The 22991-nt window shown below is 59.6% G+C and overlaps 1 protein-coding gene across 2 annotated transcripts; it reads right to left on the bottom strand.

Annotated features, from left to right (window-relative positions):
- Positions 1 to 858: 858 nt before the first annotated feature.
- TTLL12 (tubulin tyrosine ligase like 12) lies at positions 859 to 17865 on the bottom strand. Of its 2 annotated transcripts, none has more exons than XM_047786051.1 (14): positions 17601 to 17865; positions 13569 to 13741; positions 11314 to 11512; positions 10209 to 10368; positions 9998 to 10131; positions 8225 to 8301; positions 7064 to 7180; positions 6802 to 6996; positions 6478 to 6589; positions 5181 to 5335; positions 4803 to 4884; positions 3249 to 3317; positions 2642 to 2780; positions 859 to 2204 (listed from the first exon to the last, which is right to left on the bottom strand). In XM_047786051.1, exons 1-14 carry the CDS (start codon positions 17796 to 17798, stop codon positions 2053 to 2055), a joined length of 1962 nt encoding a protein of 653 aa, XP_047642007.1. In that variant the 5' UTR covers positions 17799 to 17865; the 3' UTR covers positions 859 to 2052. The 2 variants fall into 2 exon arrangements, with proteins under 2 accessions (XP_047642007.1, XP_047642008.1); XM_047786052.1 differs by having other exon boundaries at positions 5181 to 5332.
- Positions 17866 to 22991: the final 5126 nt, after the last annotated feature.

The raw sequence follows: 22991 nt of genomic DNA, 5'->3' as shown, positions 1-22991 counted from the left end.
GAGATTTCTGCCGTTTAAATCACTGTATTTTGCTCAGCAGCCCAGACTGACTACGACAGGGAGGACTAAACACCGTCTCATTTCTTCTGCTTTTCACAGCGGGTCTTTTTTTTTTTTCCTTCTTTTTGGCCACCCCATGGCAGGTGGATTCCTGGACCAGAGCTCAGATCCAAGCCGCACTTGTAACCTACACGGCAGTGGCAGCAACACTAGATCCTTAACCCACTGTGCTGCAGAGAGGCCACCAAGTCTGCTGTGCCACAGGGGAAACTCCTCAAAGCAGATTTTTTTTTTTTTTTTGGTCTTTTTGCCATTGCTTGGGCCGCTCCCGCGGCATATGGAGGTTCCCAGGCTAGGGGTCGAATCGGAGCTGTAGCTATCAGCCTACACCAGAGCCACAGCAACGCTGGATTGTTACCCCACTGAGCAAGGGTAGGGATCAAACCTGCAACCTCATGGTTCCTAGTCGGATTCGTTAATCACTGCACCACGACGGGAACTCCAGCAGACATCTTAATATTGTGGTTTTCTTTCTTTTCTCTTTTTTTTAGGCCCGCACCTGCATCACATGGAGGTTCCCAGGCGAGGGGTCCAATTGGAGCTGTACCGCTGGACACACACAGCCACAACAACAGAGGATGTGTTTGTGACCTCCACCACAGCCCAAGGCAACCCCGGATCCCAGTGAGGGAGGCCAGGGAGCGAACCCACAACCTCATGGTTCCTAGTCGGATTCGTTTCTGCTGCGCCACGAGGGGAACTGCTATCTTGGTTTTCTCTGACAACAGCAAGGACGACAGCTGACACACCACACAGGCCCGCGGCTCCAGGGCCTCCAAAGAGAACGGGAGGCTGAAGTACAGAAGGCCTACTTTATTGCAGCACAAATCAAGTCAAGCAGGGGACGGGACGCAGCTGCTCTCCCGTGGAGAGAACCGGGGACGAGGTGCCCCGCGCTCTGTGCACCTCCGCTGGAGGCAAGGGACGGTTCCCCAGGACACGGGCTGAGCTGGTTAACAGAGGACAGACACAGAGACGGGCAGCACAGTCTAGTCCAGTTTTTGCGAGAGCCTTGGCTTCGGGATGAAACAGACACCCCCAACACACGCACACACACCCACAAAAGCTCTGCAGGCAGCTCCCCCCAAATTAGACCTGCCTGCTGCCCAGTTAGCTGGGCCTGGGTGCACTGTGGCAACACAAAATACGCTGGAAATAGACTCAAAATTTCAGAAACAAAATTAAAAATGAGAATTTTATATTTTCTTCCTGTAAGTGAAAAAGTAACAAAAATCCACCATCTTGACACCAGACTGGTGGCTGATGGCATCTGATTGTAACATAAGGTTCTCCCTGGAATTGTCCTGCTCAGCTGTCCAGGCCTGGCACTCTGCTGTCCACACCTGTCCCTGAGCCCCCTCGCCGGGGCGTCCCAGCCAACCTTAGACGAGGTAGGCACCACTGCAGTGCCTGGCGGGCAGGGAGGCACGGGCACTGCACTCGGCCCTTCCATGGGGCCAGCTGGAAAGGCAACGTGGCCGCCCTGCCCTGGCGCCTCAGAGAGATTTGCTGGTGAAGGTCTGACCCTGGGCCTGAGCAGCAGGCTCCCAGGGGACCTGGAGACGCCTGTCATGCAGGCCCGGGGTGGAACGTGGGGAGCAGATGCGCCACAGAAGCAGCCGTCTGGGCTCCCGCAGGCGCTCCTGGGGCCTCATTTCCGAGGATACCTCGCCACGCCCCCTAGAACCCCGCTTTCACTAACACCCCCTGGAAGCACAGCACCCCAGCAACCAAACTCTCTGGAAGAAAGCCCTTGGCAGAGCTGAGACTCATCACCGCACCGACGGTGGAGAGAGGGTGAACAGACGCCTGGCACTCGGCCCCGGGGACACGGTGAGTGGCACCGCTCCTGACTGATGGGGGGAGGGGGCCCGAGCCCCTGAGGGCGTGAGGCCAGGACGAGGGCTCACAGGGCGGCTGAGGGGCCGGGGGGACAGCGCAGGAGCAGCTCGAGGCCGAGGCCGGAATGCACCCTCAAGGACCGGCAGGCGCCTAGATGAGGCGGGTGACGGGGCAGCCGTCGTACTCGTCCAGGTACAGGGTGCTGAAGACGTCGTTGAAGAATGCCGGGTGGTACCTGCAGGCTCGCTCACAGTCCGGGTTGAAGTTCACCTCGAGGATCTGCGGCTGCATCACGTGCCTCCCTGACGGCACAGGAGCACAGGCATCTCACTCCGGGGGGGAGGGGGCCGGGGGCCCCCGCCTGGAGCCCGCTCTTCCAGGGCAAAGACTGGAGCCGCCTCCAGCTCCAGGAGTAACAAGCGCCACCACACCCAACTCAGAGACCCTGTCCCATCGGCCCCTGGGCACCCCGAAGTGTGTGCCCAGCCAGGGCCCTGCCCCTCACCTTTCTCGCGGGGCTCCCTTCCTCCTGAGACCCCCCCTGACCCCACGGCCACCCACCCTTCCTGCTGCGCTCTGCCCCCAGGCCTCCTGGCTAATTTGAGGCAAGGATCACCTAGGCAGCGTTGACCAGGGCAAGGAGGTGGTGACGCCCCCTCTCTGTCCCCTAGGGGCTGGATGACCCGCTTTAGATAACTTGTCGGGGGCAGTTTGGATCATGGGGCGGGGGACCCCTCACCATCCGGACGGCTGTCCCATTTCAGCATGAGATCAACGGCATACACGGCCCGGGACGAGGGGTAGTCGCAGAGGCCCAGTGGGGGTGGCTTGGCACATGCTGCCTGGAACAGCTCCCTGAAGGCCTGGAAGATTTCAGCCTGGGGACCGGGAGAGGCAGGGTCAGGGGGCCTGCGCACCTGCCATTGGGACCAGCCCCTCAGGGGGCAGTCCACAGCCCCTTCCTGAATCCTAGTCTCCAAATGGCCAAGTCACCTCTTCCTACATCCGTAATGACTCCAGATGTGGCCGCAGCCTGACCCCTGCTGCCCCGGCTCCTGGCATCCACCTACCGCAGACCCTGCTGCATCCCTGCCCCGGAACTGCTCCCTCCAGGACGTGCATGCCACCCCCATCTCTAAGCGTGTCCTGTGCTCTTTACCACCTGGCTGTACCCAGGGTGCTTTGGATACCCTGCCAGGCGGCCCCCAGGCACCCCCAAGACACCTGGGCCAGAGGGGACGAGGGGTCACAGCCCCCACGTCTCCCGCACCTGCCTCGATGGGAGGAGCAGGACCACTCAGAGGAAGTGGGGCCCCCCGCCCCGCCGCAGCTTTGCCAGGACTCACCTGGACGCTCTTCCAGGGAAATTCGGGGTACTGCTTCTCAAACTCAGGGATGAACTCGTTGTAGTGCACCTGTGACACACACAGGCCCGTCACGCTCTGCCCCGGGGCCGCCTCTGAGCAGGGACGGGACACTTGCTGGGGCCCCCAGTCAGTGCTGGCAGCCCCTCAGCTCCACACCCCCCGGGCACAAATGGGAGGCCGGATACGGGGTCTGCGTCTCCTTCCAAAATGCTCCCCGCCCAGCAAACTGACGTGCACAGCCGCTGTGAGGCTCAGTGAGGCACCGAGCCAACACGTCACCATGGCCTGAGAGCAGAGCGCCGGAGGCAGAGCTCAGACCCGAGTCTGCAGGGCCCAGGCCTGCGCCCACCCCGCGGCACCAGCTCCAGGGGACAGCCAGGGCTGCTCAGTTCCGGACTTCACCCCAAACCCAGCTGTCAGCTCAGGTGTCTCCCAGAAGGACCAGGCTGGCTCCCTATGGAAGCCCAGTGTTTACACCCACTGACAGGCGTCCCCACCCCTGGCAGCTTCAGAGGAAACGTGACCCTCGGGAGGACACCTGCTATGGGGAGGGAAGGCACTTGGGTCCCTCCGAGACAACTCCAGCCGCAGCCCAGGGCCTGGGGACCGGCCTTCAACGCAGCCCAGGACAAGAGGAGGCCCAGCCACGTGGACGGTGCAGCAGCCCCCGGCGGGCTTCTCAGCCCCGTCCAGTGCGGCCTCGTGTGTTAACACCACCACGTGCCACACTTAGGGGTAGCTGCTTCGTGGGAGGGAGGTGGGGACGAGAAGGCCACCCGCAGGCCTTGCACAGAGCAGGAAGGAGAGCGGGTGTGCCCTTTGTCTGCCTGCAACAGCCTCTGACCAAGCTGCAGGCCAGAGAGGACTCGGGGACAACACGCTGGAGCCTGTTGCTGCTTTTCTTCCCTCCTCCTCCCATTGGGGGCCTCTGCCTCTACCTGCGCCCTGCCTTCCCTGCCTGGCTGAACGGGGAGCACCCACGGTGCAGGGTTGTCTCAGGAGTACCCGTGGCACCTGCCTGAACTGGGAGCACCCATGCTGCCTGCCTGCCTCAGGGGCACCACGAGCCAGTGGGGGTTGGACACCCTCACCTCGAAAGGGGCTTTGCCCTGATGCCCTTCGCTCGAGGTGCCCTGGCAGCACGGGAAGATGGAGGATCCGAGGTCGGGGCAGGGTCACAGGCCGGCAGCAGCCCCTGCCCTGGGGGCCCCGTGACACGAACACTGGTGCCTCCCCACCCCCCAGTGTCGGTGCTCAGCAGGTGCTGAATGGAAGACAGCCCGTGCTTCGCAGCAGAAAGCCTGCTCTGCTCGGACCTGCCACGGGACCAGGAAGCCTCAGGGGTCCCCGTTATCTCGACCAGAGCGGGCGCCCCTCTGAGCAGCAGGGCAGCTGTTGGAGGTGGTGCGGGTACCAGAGGCAGCTCCTCGCACCATCTGTGAGGCCTGCCTGGGGGAGAAGCTGATGGGCGAGGGGTCCGGTCTGTGCCAGCCTCCACATGGACCCACTCTTCAGGCCCCGCCAAGCCCCTACCTGCTTGAGCACCACTTCCGGGTCGTAGTTCATGACAGTGAAATGCTTCTCGTAGTCGTCCAGGTCGTTGAGTGCAAAGGGCCTGCAGGGTGAGCAGAGGGACGCTCCAGGTCCGAGCGTGGACCGTCTGAGCAGGGGAGGTGCTCAGCGCCCCCACGGCCCCACTAGGCCGGCAAACGCGGCCGTGGATGGGGGGCGGGCGCCTGTCCCACGAGGGGCGCTCGCGTCCCCCGGGTCGGCCGAGGTGAGAGCCGATGCCTTTTACAGAAGCGGGCTCCCGGGGTCCCCGCCGGCTGCTCGGCAGGCGCGCTCATCCCCAGCGGAGGAGGGGCCCCGGCGCCCAGCCGCCCCCGGAGCCCAGCCCGTCTCCTGAGTTACCGGTTGGAGAACCGCAGCCAGAACACGTCGTAGACGAACAGCTTCAGGGGCCTCACGGACCGCAGGAGCACCACGTAGCGGATGTCGAACTTGACCCCGCCCACGTCTTCTCGGAGGAACAAGACGGGACTCTCAATGTATTTGGATACAACCTGCTGGACACAGACGCAGGCTCGCGGGCGCTCAGCTCAGCTGGGCCGGGGGAGCGCTCGACCTCATGGGGGGTGGCTCAAGTGCTGCCACCACGTCTGGAGGAGGCGACTCGCTCCTGAGCCCCCTCCCGCCGGGGCCGGGGGGGGGTTCTGCCCGTCTTGGTGCCACGAGGGGACCCGCTCCCTGCTCCGCCTCTTCCTGTCTTTCCAGACCTGTGTCCAGGCTGCAACAATTCCTTCATCTTCGCCCCTACTTTATTTTTTTTAATTTTATTTTTTGGCCGCACCCACAGCACGTGGAAGTTCTCAGGCCAGGAATCAAACCCGATCGACAGTTGCACCAACACTGGATCCTTAACTCGCTGAGCCACAAGGGAGCTTCCTCTACCTCTACTTTATTTTGCTTTATTTTATTTTTCTTCTCAGTGCCGCACCTGCGGCATATGGAAGTTTCCAGGCTAGGGGTCGACTCGGAGCAGCAGCTGTTGGCCTACGCCACAGCCACAGCAACGCCAGATCCGAGTGGGGTGTGCGACCTGCACCACAGCTCACGGCAACACCAGCTCCTTAAGCCACTGAGCGAGGCCAGGGATCAAACCTGGATCCTCATGGAGACCAGTCGGGCTTAACCTGCTAAACCACAACGGGAACTCCTCACCTCCACTTTGACTGAAGGGAAAGACCCCACCAGTTGTCAGCCTTTGGAAACAATACAAATTGTCAGCTGTAACTCCACTGCTTCCCCAGCGCCCTGCCGGAAGCCTCCGCAGGGGTCAGTCCGAGGGGGTGTGCCCTCGGGCCTCTGTGCAGGTGCAGGATCTGTGCCTTTTACCGCCCGCACTGATGGCCCCAGACACTCTGGCACCTTCGCCCAGGCTCTGAGGGGCTCCCTGGCTTGGCCACCTCCCTCCCGCCAGGTGGTCACGTGAGGTGCCCTGTGTGTGGGGAAGCAGGTCAGGTTCACCCAGGATGGCCCCCTCCTCTACCTGTCACAGCCCCTCCCTGCTGGCAAGGGCAGTGGAAGGGGTGGGGGTGGGCCTTCGGAGATTCCTGTGAGCCAGGGACCCCATCAACCAGGACCCACCCGCCCAGGTCCTGGGCACAGCGTCCCCTCCGCCCCATCCTCGGCGCACTGGGGGCCCCACCTTGGGGGAGCTCTCGCGGTGCCGGATGACGCTGTGCAGGCTCTTGGTGATGTGGGTGTCCAGGCTGCGGGCCAGGTTCCAGGGCTTGCAGATCCAGTGGTTGTCCTCGCCCCTGGGAGCAGAGAGGGACAGCTAGGCTGTGCCCTGGACCCCCCCTGCCCCTGGCAGTGTGTCCCCGGGACCCTGGCAGCAGAGGAGGGGGCGGAGGGAGCCGCGGTCCCAGTGGAATGGCCACCTGAGCAGCGGCCTAGAGGGCGTCTATGGCGCACGGCTTGGTGCCTGCACATAGCCAGTGCCCGGCCACGGGGCAGCGGGGGCACTCACCGCCTCTCCCGCTGCTGGAAGTAGCTGACAAACTGGGGCAGCTCCGTGCGCAGGTTGAAGGTGCGGGGCAGCCAGGCCGGGCCCTCGGGGCCCCCCACGCGGCGGGCGATGGAGGCCAGGCAGTCCTTGACCGTCAGCAGGTTCTCGCAGGGGAACTGGTTCAGCAGCACTGTGGGCCTCTCCTGGCTTAGCCTCCTGCAGGGCAGACGCCGGTCAGGGGAGGCGGGCCAGGCGCTGGGGGCCGGGTGGGTGGGTGCCTCACCTGTAGTCCTTGAAGTGAGAGAAGTTGTAGAGGATGTCGGCGTCCGCCTCGCTCTGGGTGAAGGAGAAGCGTGGGTGGGTGAGGTGGCTGAGCACCTGCTGGACGTCCGTGTAGACCCTGCAGGGAAGGGCCGGGCCGAGGTCAGCCCGCCGGGCTCAGACCCCACGCCCGCTGCTGGTCCGCTGAGTGATGGGGCCACTCGGCCCCTCAAAACCCCAGGTCCCTCATCCGTAAGGCGGGAGCACAGGGCCCGGCTCATGCTTGTCTTAGGATGGAACAGAGGCGCTGAGTGTCTGACAAACACGGGCTCTGGCCTCCAGCTGGACACAGGACGGGCTGACACACCGAGAACCCTGCCCTTGGAGAAGAGGCCGGTGCCCCGGGTGCCCTGGACAAGGCCTCGCTCCACACCTGTGCCCACCCCGCCGCAGCAGGGCCGGAAGCCTGTCTGGGGCAGTGGAGGCAGCAGCACCTTCCAAGCAATGGGGCCGAGATGGAGACAGAAGGGAGGGCAGGCCGGAGAGCCCTCCAGGGGAGGGACAGGGACCTGGAGCTGGACGGCTCGGGCGGGGCCAGGCATGGAGCTCAGCTGTGGGCAGGAGGGCACAGCCAGTGGCCTCTGACTGAGGAGGCGGGGGGGATGCCAGGCGGGAGGCTGTGGGGAAGGGGAGGAGGAACCCCCAGGATTGGGGTTGGGGCAGAGCATGTCGCCTGTTTCTGGCTGGACCGGGTTTGGCAGCCAGAGGGAGGGGGTCCCTCTGGAACCAGAGGCCTGTCACTCGGCGCCTCTGCTTCCTCACCTGTAAAATGGAGCGTCTGCCTCCACCTGGGGCGCAGCCTGGGCTTGCTGGCCTGACGTAACCTGCCAGCCTACGCCTGCAGATGCCCGGCAGGGGCCCCCCTGGCGGCTGGGGTGCCTTTCTGGGTCCCCGTCGGCACTGGCTCCCTGCTCTGAGGGGCTGCTGAGGGCAGCTGGGCAGTGCTCCCCTCCCTCCTCTGAGCGCTCTGTGGCCCTGTGACACCCCCTGGCGTTCCTGTCACTGCCCTGGTGCCGGGAGGCAGAGGATTCACTGAGCGCCTCCCGCCCCCAGCGCGGCTCCAGGGGCCAGGGGCCACGGGGGGCGAGTGAGGGAAGGTCTCATCGCAGGCTGGGGGACGCACTTGAAGACGTGGTCACGGGGGTACACGGCCGGGCTGATGGCAAGCGGCAGCTTCTCCTTGTTTTCCTCCAAGATGGCCTAAAAGAACACGGGAGGTCGAGACAGACGTTCCAGAAAGGGAGCAGGTGAACACGTGCCTCCCCTCCTGGTACCTGAGGGTTCCGGGAGCCCAGGGCACACCTGGACCTCAGGCAGCGCCCAGAGCCCTCGGACCACCCTGCCCCAGACTCGGGGCTCCAGGCCCCTCAGGGGCGGCCTGGCGGGTTTTGTGTCCAAAGGACAACATAAACACGGTTCTAAATCTCGCTGTTCTACATGCTTCCTCCAGATCACATGCAGCCCAGAGGGTGCCCAGCCCGTCCTGGGAGGGGGTGGCCTGGGCCTTGGGGAGCCTGCACAGGCTGTTTTGAGCTTAAGCAGCGTGGTGGTTTAAAACACATCCAGGAGTTCCCGCTGCGGCATGACAGGATCAGCGGTGTCTCTGCAGCGCCAGGACAGGTTCGATCCCCAGCCTGGTTCAGTGGGTTAAGGATCCCAAGTTGCCCCAGCGGCAGTGTAGGTCGCACCTGCAGCTCAGATCTGATCCTTGGCCCAGGAACTCTATATGCTATGGGGCAGCCATAAGAAAGATGAGAAAATTAAAAAATAAAACCTGTCCACAAACCGACATTCTTTTTGTTTTGGTTACGTTTGGGCTGCACTGCAGTAGGTAGAAGTTCCTGAGCCAGGGAACGAAACTGCGCCATAGCAGTGATACCAAATCCCTAACCCACTAGGCCAGCAGGGAACTCCTAGTTCACTCACTTCTATGATCCTCTGGGGCCTTTGGTGAGCATCTGATGTGCTGGTGGAGGCAGCAAAACTTCAACATGGTGGGCGGCAAGGCTGGAGCCTCTGCCCACAGGATACCAGGTGTCCCCTCCACCGCCCCGTTTTGGACTCCAGCTCTTCTACCAGCTGTGTGATCTCTGGCAAGTTACTCAACCTCTCTGTGCCTCAGTTTCCTCATCCTCAGTAAAGTGAAGGTAAAAATAGGACCGGATGACGCACTGTAAGGATCATAGCCCAGTACGCCTGTAAAGTGCTCAGAAGCAGAGGCTCGTGCGTCACTTTGTTTCGCTGGGACAGGTGAAGGGAGCCAGTGGCAGGAGATCAGAGGGCGGGGTGGAGCAGAGAGGGGGGCCAGGGTTAAGTCCAGCTCCACCCTGCCTGGGCTGGCAGTGCCCGTGTTCCTACGGTCTCCCCTTCCTGCCCGGCCCTGCACTAACTCACCACCAGCCCGGCACTCGGGAGTCCTGGCTCCTGGTGGGGCCCTGATGGGGGCTGTCCGTGATCTGAAGCACCACTGTCACCCTCAGCAATGACAGGTCTGACAAACACTTGATGAGGGCCTACTGTGCGCCAGAAAACACACCAGTGTTTGAACAGCGTCCTTGGTGAGGCAGGTGGCAGGAGATGAGGCAACGGCAGAGCTGGGATTCAGCTGCCCAGCCCCAGCAATGAGTGCCCTGAACGAGGAGGAGCAGCCCTGGCCCCCAGTCCACAGCTCTACCCAGGCCTCTGAAAGGATGGCGCCCAGCACCGGGCACCCTGGGGTCTGCACTCAGGGGAGCTCACATTCGCTCCCTGGGCTGAGCCTTTGTCTCTGGCACCCTCGGCTCTCCTCCACCTCTCTCGGCAGCCAGCTGGCGCTCAGCCACATCTGGTGGCCGGGCAGAGAATGTTCCAGAGGCCCCCAGGCGAGCAGGCCCCGGGGCGGGGGTGGAGGCCACACCTGGTAGTGCTCGGCGGGCGGCTCGGGCGTGGAGGAGCTGAGGTCCAGCAGGTCGGCGGGGGCCCAGGGCAGCAGCCTGCACCTCCGGATCAGGGGGTCGGCCTCTCCGTAGGCGAAGTCCCGGGTCACCTCCTCTGCAGCAAGACACGCGGCCGTCAGGGGGCGGCGGGGGAGGGGTGGCCCTTCCTCAGGGCGGGCGTGTTTGACTCACCACCCGTGTCCAGGTCCCTCAGGGGCCACAGCAGCGTGTAGGCCACCCGCTGCGGCATGTAGAAGAAGGGCGCGGTGGCGAAGCTGGGCGCGTCCGCGTGCTGGATGCGAGAACCGAACTCGTCCATGATGTACCACACGGGCACCTTCTCCTCGGCTGTCTGCGGGCAGAGCACATGCCAGCCTCGCCCGCTGTGCCACCTCCCGGCCGTGCGCCCAGACACCTGCCCCCCGCCCGTCTGCACCCAGCTCCCCAAGCCTGGGGCACCTAGCACATGTGCTCCGGTCCCTTTAACCTGCGGCCTCTGAGCCAGTGGCCCTGCCCTGGCAGACGAGGACACCGGCCAGCAGGCTGCAAGTGTGGTCACTTATATGGCAAAGGCATAAGGAGGGAAAGGACCCAGCCTGGTAGCTCCATGGACATGTTTGGTTTTGTGCACGTGGCATGGGGTAGGGGGGGCTCTGCGTTCAGGGAGGGCTCCTTGGAGGAGGCGACAGCCAGGCTGAGATCATGAGAAACACCTGTCTTTTCCCAAACTGGAAGTGGTGAGGGGATGACGTCTAAGGCGAGTCTGGGGCGGCCAGGCACGGGGTGGGGGTGTGATGGAAGCCGAGGGCCACGTGCTAAAGGGACTCAACCCTCCTCCTCAGGCGTAGAAGTCAAATGGGAGCTGCAGCTGCCGGCCTGCGCCACAGCCACAGCCACACCGGATCCTTAACCTAGTGATCAAGGCCAGGGATCGAACCCACGTCCTCATGGATCCCGCAGCTAGGTTTGTAACCTGCTGAGACACAACAGGAACTCCCCCATGAGGGCTTTTAAGAGGGTGATGGAACCAGAAGGCACCAGGAAAGAGGCACTGAGCCCACGTCCAGGGGTCTGGGAGAGGAGGAGGCCCCGAGCTCGAAGGCCACGCGGATGCAGTCCACCAGCAGTGGCGGCCCCAGGGAAAGAGGAACAGACCCACGACGGAGCCCCAGGGAACAAGGGCAGCTCCAATTGCTCCGGAAGAGGATGTGACGGCTCCCTTGGGTAAACGACCGCCTCCCGCTAGCCCTGATGGCCTGGGCACTGGCAGCCTCGCCTGGCCCCGCGGCCCGCTCACCCCGTGGGCCAGCTGGTAGGTCTGGTTGAACTTCCACATCTCCTCCAGCACCAGGGCCACGGCCTCGGCGCTGGGCAGCTCTCCGTGGAACTCGACGCCCATCAGGTTGGCCATGCGGTGCAGCAGCCCGGGCACCTGCTGCAGCTGCTGGCGGGCGTGCTCCACGCGGCAGGTCCAGGCGTGGTCGATGAGGAAGATGCTGTGGGCACAGGCACGGGTGCGTGTGAGAGGCCCGCGGGGGGAATATGGGGCTTCGGCCTGGACCCCGCATCTAACCCAAGATTTGGTCTCCCCAGCACCAGCGGGCCTGGGTGGGGAGCCCTGTGTGGCCCCGGGAAAGTTCCTCTCCCTTTTCCAGTTTCTAGAATACGACAACAGGCTGCCACCTCCTATCACGGGGCTGATGCATGGACTTGACACAACAGCATGCTAACTGTACAGTGTGCAGGGTCGTGTGTGTTGTGCGTGATTATTGACCACAGGGAGCAGCAGTGAGAGTCCTGGATCTTGAGCTGCTAGAGGGCAGGCCCATGCCCCTGGCTTGTGACCCGCAGCCCCGGCACACAGTAGGTGCTCAGCCAAAAGAAAGGCGGCACATGCTGGGAGGTCAGCTGCAGGCAGATGCACAAAGAAGCCCCACTCAGAGCTCCCACATGCTCGCCTGGGACTCCCGGACACTTCGTGGGAAGCGCCAAGGCCTGGGGGGAGGCTGCAGTTCTCACACGCATGGACCCCCACAGCCCACAGTCCTGTCTCCCTAGAGGGGCCTGGTGGTGGGCCGGAGGCACGGCTCCCAGACAACTGCAGTGGAGGGCGAAGTGGTCCCACCGCAGGCCCGAGGCCAAGCCTGCCCCCCAGGCCACAGGCCAGGCTGCTCAGGATGCCGCCCAAGCCCTGCTGGACTCAGCGCGAGCCTTCTGCCTGCTGGGCGAAGCAGCCTAGCCCGCCCCCTGCTTAATGGAAGGAGCAGCAAAGGCTCCAATTCTTAGGCTGGGTGGCCAGCTCAGCAGTATTTATTTTACTGCGCTTAGATGACCTCTTGTTTGCTTTTGAGGGCCGCGTCCGCAACAAATGAAGATTTAGTCTTGCCCTCACGACCATAAAAAGCCAGGCCTTCAAAGTGGAGCGCACCCCGGGGGGGGACCCTGGGCAGACGCACAGGAGACCACTGTACCCAGCAGGTGTGCGAAAGGATGAGGCCTGGCCACTGCAGGGTTGGGGACAGGCACTCCCAAAGGTCCATAGGAAGGAAAGGCCCAGGAGCAGGGGGGCAGTGGAGCCCGGCTCCGACCCCGCCCCCTCCCCAGCCGGGCTGGTGGTGTGTGCGGTGGAGGGTGCAGGCAGGCGGGGAGCCCCCTGAGGGGGCCACTGGGCCTGGCCCGGAGCTGGCACAGGTGGGGATGGCGCGGGCACACACGGTTTACTGTACTGAACTTGGTGAGGAAGGTGAGCCTGCAAGTCTCTGAGTCAGAGACTTGTGGGTGGAGGTGCTGGGCGGCTGTAATCACCACGGGGCCACACCCACCCCGCCAAGGGCTGGCTGAGGAGCCACAAATTCTGCAAGGGGTGGCCAGCCCTCCAGGAGCAGCTATGGACACAGGTGCCCGGTGACCCTCAGAGGCTGGCAAGTTGCTCCCTCAGGGTTCCAGCAAAGTTGGGCAGCGTGGCCTGCAGGCCCGTCCTGGCTGAGGACCGGCCCGCTTGGCCCCCGGGGCGGGGGCAGGAAGCCCTGGGTCCAGTCTTGGACCTGGCCTTTCCACCCTGTGGCTGGGGGGCAGGCCCAGGGCTCCGCCCAGAGACTGATTCAGCAGGATGGGGGAGAGGCCCGGGGTCCACGGAAAAGCGGGGGCTCAAAAGTGAGACTTCCCTGGCTTCGACACCCACAGTCCTAACCGGCTGTGTGACCCCGGGCAAGCCCTTGCCCACTGTTTCCTCATCAGCAAAGTGGGACCCCGTCACACCTCTTGATGGGACCGTTGAGACCGTTAAGAGACACCTGGGGAGGGGCTCTCAGGACCTAAAACACGACGAACACAAGCGTCACACTGGGGCCAACAGGACCCTGACGTCCAGCTAGAAACACGGGGGCCACAAGGGCACCTGGTCTCAAGGCCGAAGGCTGGCGAAGTGACGGTGCCTGGCTCCCAGGAGCACGAGTGCTTGCAACGATGGCTTGTCCCCAACGGCAACAGCCTCAGGGACACCCTTCTCCAAGAGAGCCCAGCCCCGAAAGCCGCCGGGCCCACGGCCCCTACCTGTTGGGGTCGGCCGCCCGGAGCCCGTTCTCGTTGGTGACAATGACCTTGTAGCAGAGCTCACCGCCGGGGTTGGGCTTCTTGCGCGCTTCCCGGGCCACCTCCTCCTCGCTCTCAGCCTCCTCCACTTCCTCCACCTGCATTATCCCAAACATCTCCCCGGCGTCGAAAACCTGGGGGGGGGCCACAGAAAGGGGTGTCAGCAGGACACCCCATTCCCGACCTGCTTCTGCTGCCACGCCCTGGCCTCGAGGACAAATGCAACCCCTAGGAGAAGCAGGACCCATTTACTGCCCGACGGCCCAGCTTTCGGGTGGGTGACAGCAGTCGAGGACCTAACCCACCCTCTATCACTAGCACTGTTGTCCAGGGCCCCTCAGCCCATGGGACCCATGCTTGGAGGTGGGACTGCCCGTGTACCGGGAAAATGAGGCCCCAAAGGCAGAGGGGGTGGTTCCCGTCACACTGGAAGTGAATGGAAGAGTTAGGCTCCTGGGGGCCAAGGATTTCACCCCAATTCGGTTCTCACCAGAAGAGCCAATTTGACACCAGGGCAGCAGAGGTAGACCCAGAAGGACACAAGTGCCTGAGCCTCCTGCAGCCACCACCCCAGCCCAGGTTGGCACTAAGCCCGGCCTGGGGCCAGTGTCCTGAGGCCCCCAGGCCGGGATGGAGCAGAAGGTAAGGACCTGGGGCCTCGAGTTTCCCTGGAAAGGGGGAGACTGGCAGCCACGTGCACCTGGCGTAGATAAGCCAGTCGGTTCCCATTCAGCCAGATGTACCCTGTGTCTGCTACAAGCTCACACGGGGCTTTAGGGCAGATCCTGGTGCCAGGCTGTGTGACCTAGAACAAGTCACTGAGCCTCTCTGTGCCTGTCTCCCCATCCCCAGAAGGGGAACACCAGAACGCACCTGAGAGACGGGTTGCAGGGATTAAATGATTCACATACATGATGAGCTCAGAAGCAGCTCAGGTCTGTAAGCACCTGCTACCGTCGAGGCACTTCTGAGACGAGGCTCTCCCCTGGGAAGGGGTGTCATCCACCTTGCAGGAGAGCCCAGAGCGACAATAAAATCCTGCGCTGGCACAGAGCAGGTGCTTGAGAAAGGCCAGTTGCCCTAATACCTATTTCTCATGACTATTAAAAAGAAAAATTCAGCCCATCTGAATAGCTGGCAATCAGTCCTCTATTCAGGCTACGGACCGTCTGTGTGCTGGGCAGGACAGGGACTCTGGGGGCTGCGAGGATGCATCAGCCATAACCTTGCCCCGGGACAGCCGGGTGGCACAGAGAAGTAAGGCTGGGCCATGGCGAGGCCCAGGGAAGTGTGCTGGGACCCGGGGGGCCAGGGAAGACGGACACTTAGCAAGGGGAAGATTTACGCGTGTGGCAACAGGAGGTGGTGCAAAGGCTCCGGGCAGGGAAGTGGGGGGCAGGAGGGCTGTGAACCAGCTTCATCCGGAGGGCACTTTCTGGGGTGGAGCCCTGAGTTTAATCCTCCCAGAGCCCAGGGGGAGCTGCTACCTTCCCTCCGGTTTAGAGGTGAGGAGAGAACAGCTCAGAGGCGGGGATCCCCGCCTTGTGCTTCAGCCCGTCACCCCCAAACCTGACAGCAGCGAGGAGGCTGGGGGGCCCGCCAAGGGCCTGGGGATAGAGGGCCTGCCTCACCACAGCTGTGAGATGGGGGAGACCACAACCCTTTACAGCGGGACCGGAGGAGGCCCTAAAGAGACAAGGAAGGGAGTGGTTTGCAGCCAGGAAGTTCTTGTGGACAGCGGGAAAGATGGAAATTTATTTCAAAACACTTGCCTCCTTTCCAAGGCACCAGGGTCACCGGCTTGGGGGTGCCGAAGGGGCCCCACTCCCCTGTCAGCAGTTGCCCTCCCCCACACCTGGGCCCACAGCAGCAGGTTTGTCAGAACAATGGCTGCAGGTTTGCGTCTGGCAAAGTGGTGACTCACAGCTCTGCTCGTAACTCAAGAGCAAGGAAACCTCACGGAAAAGTACTGGCTGCCCCTCGGCAGAGCAACAGTGGCCAGGCGGCCTGCAGATCTGGCAGCCAGGATGGAGGGGACACTACATGCCGGGGACGGCGTGCTGGCCACTGGCTGAAACTTACCTGATGCCTCTCCACCCCATCCCCACCAAGGCCGTGGGGGCCAGGGCTGGGTATCCTGGGTGGAGGCCTGGGTTCAGACGGGCAAAGGACTCGCCCAAGTGAGACGTCACTGCCCACAGAGGCTGGCCAGGGTGTTCCCACATTGTGCTTTCACCCAGCACACGAGGACCCTTGCAGCCTAACGAACTGCTGGGGTCCCCTCCTGTCCCAGCACAGGCCTGGGACCAGGGCGAGTGCTCAGGAAAGGCTGCTGAGTGGAGGGCAATAGGGGGTAAGGAGATTCACTGTTACCAACAGGAGATGCCAGTGACACTGCATCTTCTGTGGAGCCACACCCTGTGTTTTGAGCAGGAAGGCAAATGGTCCATCCCTGACTGTAGAGGCAGAGAAGCTGGCTGAGGGGCTGGGGTCTGCCCAGCAGCCAGACTTGGGGGGCAGCCTCTTCCTGGCTCTAGGGTTCCACCTCGGTCAGGCCGTCTCAGGCCCAGAAGAGGAGCCGAGTTCTGGCTAAGAAGGCCCCAGCAGTTGGCCTGGAGCCGGACTATGCCCTGGCTTCGGTACCTGGGCAAACCACCAAAACCCAGGATCAGGTATACCCCTCAGCCAGGACCCGAGGGGAAACGCTTTGGAGGCGGAGGCTAGAGCAGGCCTGCAAGCAGAATGGAGCGATCCTCACAAACACACAGACTTTGGAAGCACCTCAACTCTTGCCATTTTTGTTTAGATTCTGTTTCCACCTCCCATACGCAGCCTCTGTTTTCTTTCTGTCCTTTGACTCTTTAGGGCCACACTCACGGCATGTGGAGGTGCCCAGGCTAGGCGTCTAATTGGAGCTGTAGCCACTGGCCTACGCCACAGCCACACCAGATCTGAGCCGCATCTGCGACCTACATCAGCGCTCACGGCAACGCCGGATCCTTGACCCGCTGAGCAAGGCCAGGGATTGAACCCGCAACCTCATGGTTCCTAGTCGGATTCGTTTCCACTGCACCACGACGGGAACTCCAGCCTCTGTTTTCTTTAGTCTCAAACTGAGGGTGACCCGGGGCTCACGTCAAATAAAGAAACACGAAGGAATTCTATGATTGGAACAGGTAAAGCCAGACACGTTCACCGGACATCTATTCTCCCCGAGGGAGGCAGGGAAAGCGCCTAGACCTGAAGTCAGACAGGCCTTGGGAGTGTCACTTCCTCTTCCTGAGCCTCAGTTTTCACCACTGTATAAAGAGGACAGTGACTCTTACTCCTCATAGGACTGTCCCAGGGCATGGACGTGTGCAGGACGCTGCACAGGGCCTGGCCCACAATGGAAGCCAAAGTTCATTTTTCTGCCAGTTCACACGGCAGCCCTGGCCCAGCCCCAGGGGCTGCCAGGCTCAGGGCCACAGGTACAGGCTCTGGCCGCCACTCTTAGGCCCCAAACTCTAGACGGCTCCTCAACTGCCTGGGACCTAAAGTCGGTCACCAAGGCATTCATGGCTCTTCATCCTTCCAACTCCGCCTGCTTCTCCTGCATCGTCCATCCACACCGCCCCCAACTCTCCCCGGCGCGTTTCACGAGGCCTGCCCCCTCGGGCACAGGCTCCTCCACGCCGCGAACTGCCCCCAACGCATCTGCACGTGTCCGCCAGGAGGCCCCCTGCCGCCGCTCCAGCCCAGCGGTCCTCGGCCAAGAGAGACCACACCCTTCCTGGTAGAAGGGTCCAGAGCGATCCACCCCCAGCGCGCCCCGAGCCCGCGCTGACCCGGGCTGGGGGGTGCGCGCTTTGAAAACCGGCATCCCAGCCTCCCAGGCCCCTCTCAAAGGGAACCCGGGGCGCCCCAGGGGAGAGATCGCTCTGGAGCCTTCTACCAGGTCTGCACCTGGCTTCTCCCCGCACCGCGCCTTCCCCGCGTCGCCCCGACCCGCACCTCGTGCTCCAGCTTGTGCAGGAGGCGGCCCCAGTAGCGCTCGGGGACCCCCGACGCGCGCAGCGCCGGGCCATGCAGCGCCTCGAACTCGGCCCGGGCCCGCGCGTCCTCCTCCGGGTCCGGGTCCGGCTCCGAGCTCGGCGCCGACTCCGGCGTCAGGACCGGACTGCCGTGCTCCGACCCCGCGTCGGCCTCCATGGCGCCTCCACCAGCGCCAGCGCCAAGACCAGCGCCACCGCAGCCCGCGGGCCCGGCCCCCGCGACTCGGCCCGCCCGCCACGGCCACCGCCCCGCCCCGCCCCGCCCTCCTCTGGGCTCCCTGCGGCCCCCGCCCACACGCCTGGCCGCAGGCTGGCGGAAGGCCGCCGGGGCGCGAAGCCGGGGAACGGGACCCGGGAACCCGGGCCGCCCGAGGGCGCGCGTGCGTGAGCGCGGGGCTGAGTAGCGAGCGGCGCCTTTACGGCTTCGAGCCGTCGGCGTGTGCGCACGCGCACCTGGGGGGGGGCGGTGCCCGCTCTTCCAGCCCCAGGCTGCCCCGGGGGATGCCGGGAAGTGAGGCCTGGCGGCGTCCACGCGGTGGGAACCGGAAGGGACTCCAGGGGGTGCCCGGGAGGGGAAACTGAGGCTGGGAGGCGGCGGTCGGGCGGAACTCCGGCACCAAGCACCCCTGGGCGGCTGGCAGACCCTTGGAAGTGCGGGGCCGGGATCTCTGATTGTTTTGGCTGCTTCAAGAATTCAGGTGCAGCAAAGGAGTGGCCGCTCTCACTTTCCTTACATTTGGGTTGAGCATGTAAATTTGTTCAGTGAAAACTAGGAGTTTTTTCTTACAAGTCGTGGTTTTGCAAAGGTTTTTCAGAGGGCAGTTGTAGAATTTCAGACCTAATTCTTTGAGCGTTCTAATTGTTCAAGTTCTAACGCTTCCATAGGGATTTTCCCGTTTGCAACTTTTCAATAATTGTCATTTGCTGAAAAGCTCAAAGGCTGAAGTGTGTCTTGGTGTGTGTGTGCTTCATTTGCTGAATATTTTGATGAAAGGTTTTAAGCTGAATTTGGACAGAATGCACCAGTGAAGAGGACTTGTTCCATGTGACCAGGACACTTAAGAGCCACAGGCTCAAACCCCAAACTCCAGGTGGTGATGATGAAGTAAAATTCACATTTTACGGTAAGATGAGAAAAAATTTTAAAAGGTATAGTTGACTTACAGTGTTGTGCTGATTTCTGCTGTACCGCAGAGTGACCCAGTCATACACATAGGTACATTCTTTTTCAAGATGAGAAAAATTTAAATGTAAATTTCTTCCTTTTCCCCGTTTGGGCCTCCTCCCTCCTCTTTAGTGTGTATTGCGCTTCTGCATTAACTGAGTTCCTTGGGAGGAAGCATTCCTTTTTAATCTCTTCAAGGGTCACTACTCTTAGGAGATAACCGTTTTTTAATCTCTTCCGAGGCCAGGGTGATCCATGACCCACTACTTGTTTTGTACACGTTAGATCTGGGTTGTGTAAACTGTCAATAAAAGGTAACTTAATGTATAGCCTTCTGTCTCAAAACTGCTTTGACCTCTAATGGGGAGAACAGTCCTCAGAGCTTTCTGAAAGATTGTTTCCCAGGCTGTAGTCCTCAACTTGGCTCAAATTTTCCAATTCTTTTTTCTTTCTTTCTCTTTCTTTCTTTCTTTCTTTCTTTCTTTCTTTCTTTCTTTCTTTCTTTCTTTCTTTCTTTTTCTTTCTTTCTTTCTCTTTCTTTCTTTCCTTCCTTCCTTCCTTCCTTCCTTCCTTCCTTCCTTCCTTCCTTCCTTCCTTCTTTCTTTCTTTCTTTCTTTTCTCTTTTCTTTTTGTATTTTGTCTTTTTAGGGCCTCACCTGCAGTACGTGGAGGTTTCCAGGCTGGGGGTCTAATTGGAACTGTTGTTGTCTGCCCATACCAGAGCCACAGCCACGCCAGATCTGAGCCGCATCTGTGACCTACATCACAGCTCACAGCAACACCGGATCCTCAACCCACTGAGTGAGGCCAGAGATGGAACCCACAACCTCATGATTCTTAGTTGGATTCGTTTCCGCTGTGCCACGACGGGAACTCCAAATTTTCCATGTCTTAGTTTGAGTGATTAACTTTTTTCATAGACATAGTGAAGAAACATTATAGAGCAAAATGTTGCTGCCATACTGACGTACTTTTTTCTTTTTTTTTTTTGTCTTTTTGCCATTTCTTGGGCCGCTCCCTCGGCATATGGAGGTTCCCAGGCTAGGGGTCTAATCAGAGCTGCAGCCACCAGCCCACGCCAGAGCCACAGCAACGCGGGATCCGAGCTGCATCTGCGACCTACACCACAGCTTACGGCAATGCCGGATCGTTAACCCACTGAGCAAGGGCAGGGACCGAACCCGCAACCTCATGGTTCCTAGTCAGATTCGTTAACCACTGCGCCACGACGGGAACTCCTGACCTACTTTTTTCTAACATCAGCTTTGTTGCAAAAAGTTTGCAATTCAAACACTAAAAAAAATTTGTAAAATTTTGGTGATTGCTGATTCAATTGTTAGCATTTTATAGCTTGCTTAGATGAAAGTATTAACTGCATCCAATTCCAAGTGTGCTTCTGCTTCATGGGGTTTTTAATTTAGTAAGGATGTTAGTTCTCCTAGGCTGTGCTCATTGAACCAAAAATGCCTTCCGCGTTTAACTTTTAAACTGAATGTAGCTGGGTAGCATTCACCGTAATGTTTTGCACTTTGGAGAGAATAAACTTGCAAAAGCTTAATTGTGATTCCATGAATGGATAAAAGAAATGGAAACATATAATAATTTTTATACAGTCTTGCATCCACAATGGAACAATTCCTCAGCCAGTAGAGCCGATGCATTAATAGTGAAATGAGCACAGGAAAACTTGGAATTAGAAGGATGAGTGAAACTAATGTAGAAAAAGTCCTTCAATTTAAATGAAGAATCATGTTTTACAGAATGATATGTCAACCCTCTTCTATAGCTTCACATGTTTATTCATTTGGGGATGTGTCCTTCTCAAAATAATTACTAACTTTTGCGGTCAGTGTGATATTTCCAAATGAGAATTGTGTCATCTGGTTTAGTCTGCGGTTAATGATATCTCTTTGGCCCCTAGAGTGAGAGGTAAACCGACAGATATTTTGTGGAAGGTTCAATTTCATAATCACTCTGAGAGGAGTTCCTTTGTGGTGCAGTGGGTTAAGGATCTGGCATTGTCAGATGCCCACTGCAGTGGCTCAAGTTGCTGCTGTGGTGCAGGTTCGATCCCAGACCCGGGAACTTCCATCTGCTGTGGGCACGGCCCCAAAAAACCCCCAAACACCTCTGAGAAGTGGAAATGAGGAACTGAATTGTAAAGGAAACGTGGACCTAAAAAAAAGTTTATTGCATGATAAGAAAAAAATGTTACTAAAAGAAAATAAACAGAAAGCTGTGTATTTATACCATACCAGAGGGGACAAAACCCTCTGAATAGCAAAAATGTTTAGTGAGTGGGACCAGTGAGCCTCTATCTCTCACACTGACTCTGCAATTTCCCAGAGCCTTCATGCATCTTATAGGCCACAGGTGGAGGCAGGTAGGCCAGGGCAGCTGGACCTCACTGTGAACAGTTGGCACATAATAGTATTTACTCAGGGAGTTCCCACTGTGGCTCAGTGTGTTAAGAGTCCGACATTGTCTCCATGAGGACGCAGGTTTAATCCCTGGCCTCGCTTAGTGGGTTAAGGATCTGGTGTTGCCACAAGCTGCGTGTGGATCACAGATGTTGGATTCAGTGTCGCTATGGCTGTGGCATAGGCCACAGCTGGCACAGGCTGGCAACTGCAGCCTGGATTCAACCCCTAACCTGGGAACTTCCATGTCCCGCAGGTGGGGCTGTAAATAGATATATAATTAGGTAAGGGGAGATGCCGTCATGGCTCAGTGGTTAACGAGCCCGATTAGCATCCATGAGGACGCAGGTTTGATCCCTGGCCTTGCTCAGTGGGTTAAGGATCTGGTGTTGCTGTGAGCCGTAGGTTGCAGACGGCTCGGATCCTGCATTTCTGTGGCTGTGGTGTAGGATGGGAGCTACAGCTCCGATTGGCACCCTAGCCTGGGAATCTCCATATGTCGCAGGGGCAGCCCTGAAAAAGCAAAAAAAAAAAAAAAAAAAAAAAAAAACCAAAACAAACCCCTGAAAACCCCCAAAACCAATAATAATAATTAGGTAGAATGTCTATTTCACAATAGACACTGGTCACTAATAACAACTGCGCTATGTGGTTTATCATGCCTTAGAGCCTATGCCTGTATAGATGTGTATCATACTATTTTGTTATGAGCAACCGTATGTTGCACTAGCTGAAAACCTAGCTGTCGTCGTGTCACCTGCATCTTCTTCCCCATCCGTCGGTCTGAGGTTATCCACTCCATGGGACAGTAAACCCAACTTGAGCTGGCTTCAGGGAAAAGCGTATTTCTTGGCTCACCCAGTGTCATGGACTGGACGTTCCTTTTTCCCTAAAAGTCACATGATGTTGAAGCCCTAACCCCCCATGGGGCCAAATTTGGCAAAAGGACCTGTTCTGAAGTGATAAAAGGCCATGAGGGTGGGGTCCTGATCCGACTGGGCTGGTGTCCTTAGGAGCAGAGGGGTAGATACAGAGCATTCTCTTTGTCTGGCGAGGGCAAAGCAAGAGGGGGCCGTCTGCCAGCCAGGAAGAGAACGCCCACCTGCCCCTTTGAAACAGAAAACACCTCTGATGTGAACCCAGCCGGAACCCAGGTTGGGACTTGAACACACAGTTTTTTAAAATTAGAATCACTCGCCTGGTATCTGGACTTACGGAGCCTCAGGTTCTCTAGCCTCAGTGCGGAAGGAATTCAGCTAGAGGCAAAGTGATAGGCAAGAAATAGATTTATTAAGATAGGACCCTTGGGAGGGATACGAGTGGGCAGTTAAGGAGGATTAGGTGGGGCCGCATTTTAATAATCCAAGGAAAGCGGGGAGGGGAAAGGCCACCTCTTCCTCCTTCTTCGAGTAGCTGTCAGGCTGACATCATTAGCTCCGCCTCCGTGTCGGGTAAGAGTGTGTGACCCCATGAGGTCAGACTGGGACTGTCCTGGTGCTTATTCAGATCAGAAGGGAGGTTGCAGATGCTAAAATATGTTGACTCATCTCGCATTTCCCTTAAACGCCTCTCCTTGGTCCCAAGGATCATTATCTCGCTGAACTTGAACGCAGCCTTTTATCTTTCAGTTAATGACCTGAGACATAGCTCGTGCTTTTATTTATGGTTTTATAGTTAAGCAAGGCTGCTTCGTTCCCTCATATTCTGATGGCTTTCTTGGGTGATTATTAACTTTCAGTGGTCTCCCAAAGTTCCCTCGGTTTCC

This window comes from Phacochoerus africanus, chromosome 7 (genome assembly GCF_016906955.1).
Source record: "Phacochoerus africanus isolate WHEZ1 chromosome 7, ROS_Pafr_v1, whole genome shotgun sequence".
In the NCBI taxonomy this organism is placed as follows: Eukaryota; Metazoa; Chordata; class Mammalia; order Artiodactyla; family Suidae; genus Phacochoerus; species Phacochoerus africanus.
Note: the sequence above shows the minus strand (reverse complement) of the source record. Positions and strands in the feature narration are given on the sequence as shown.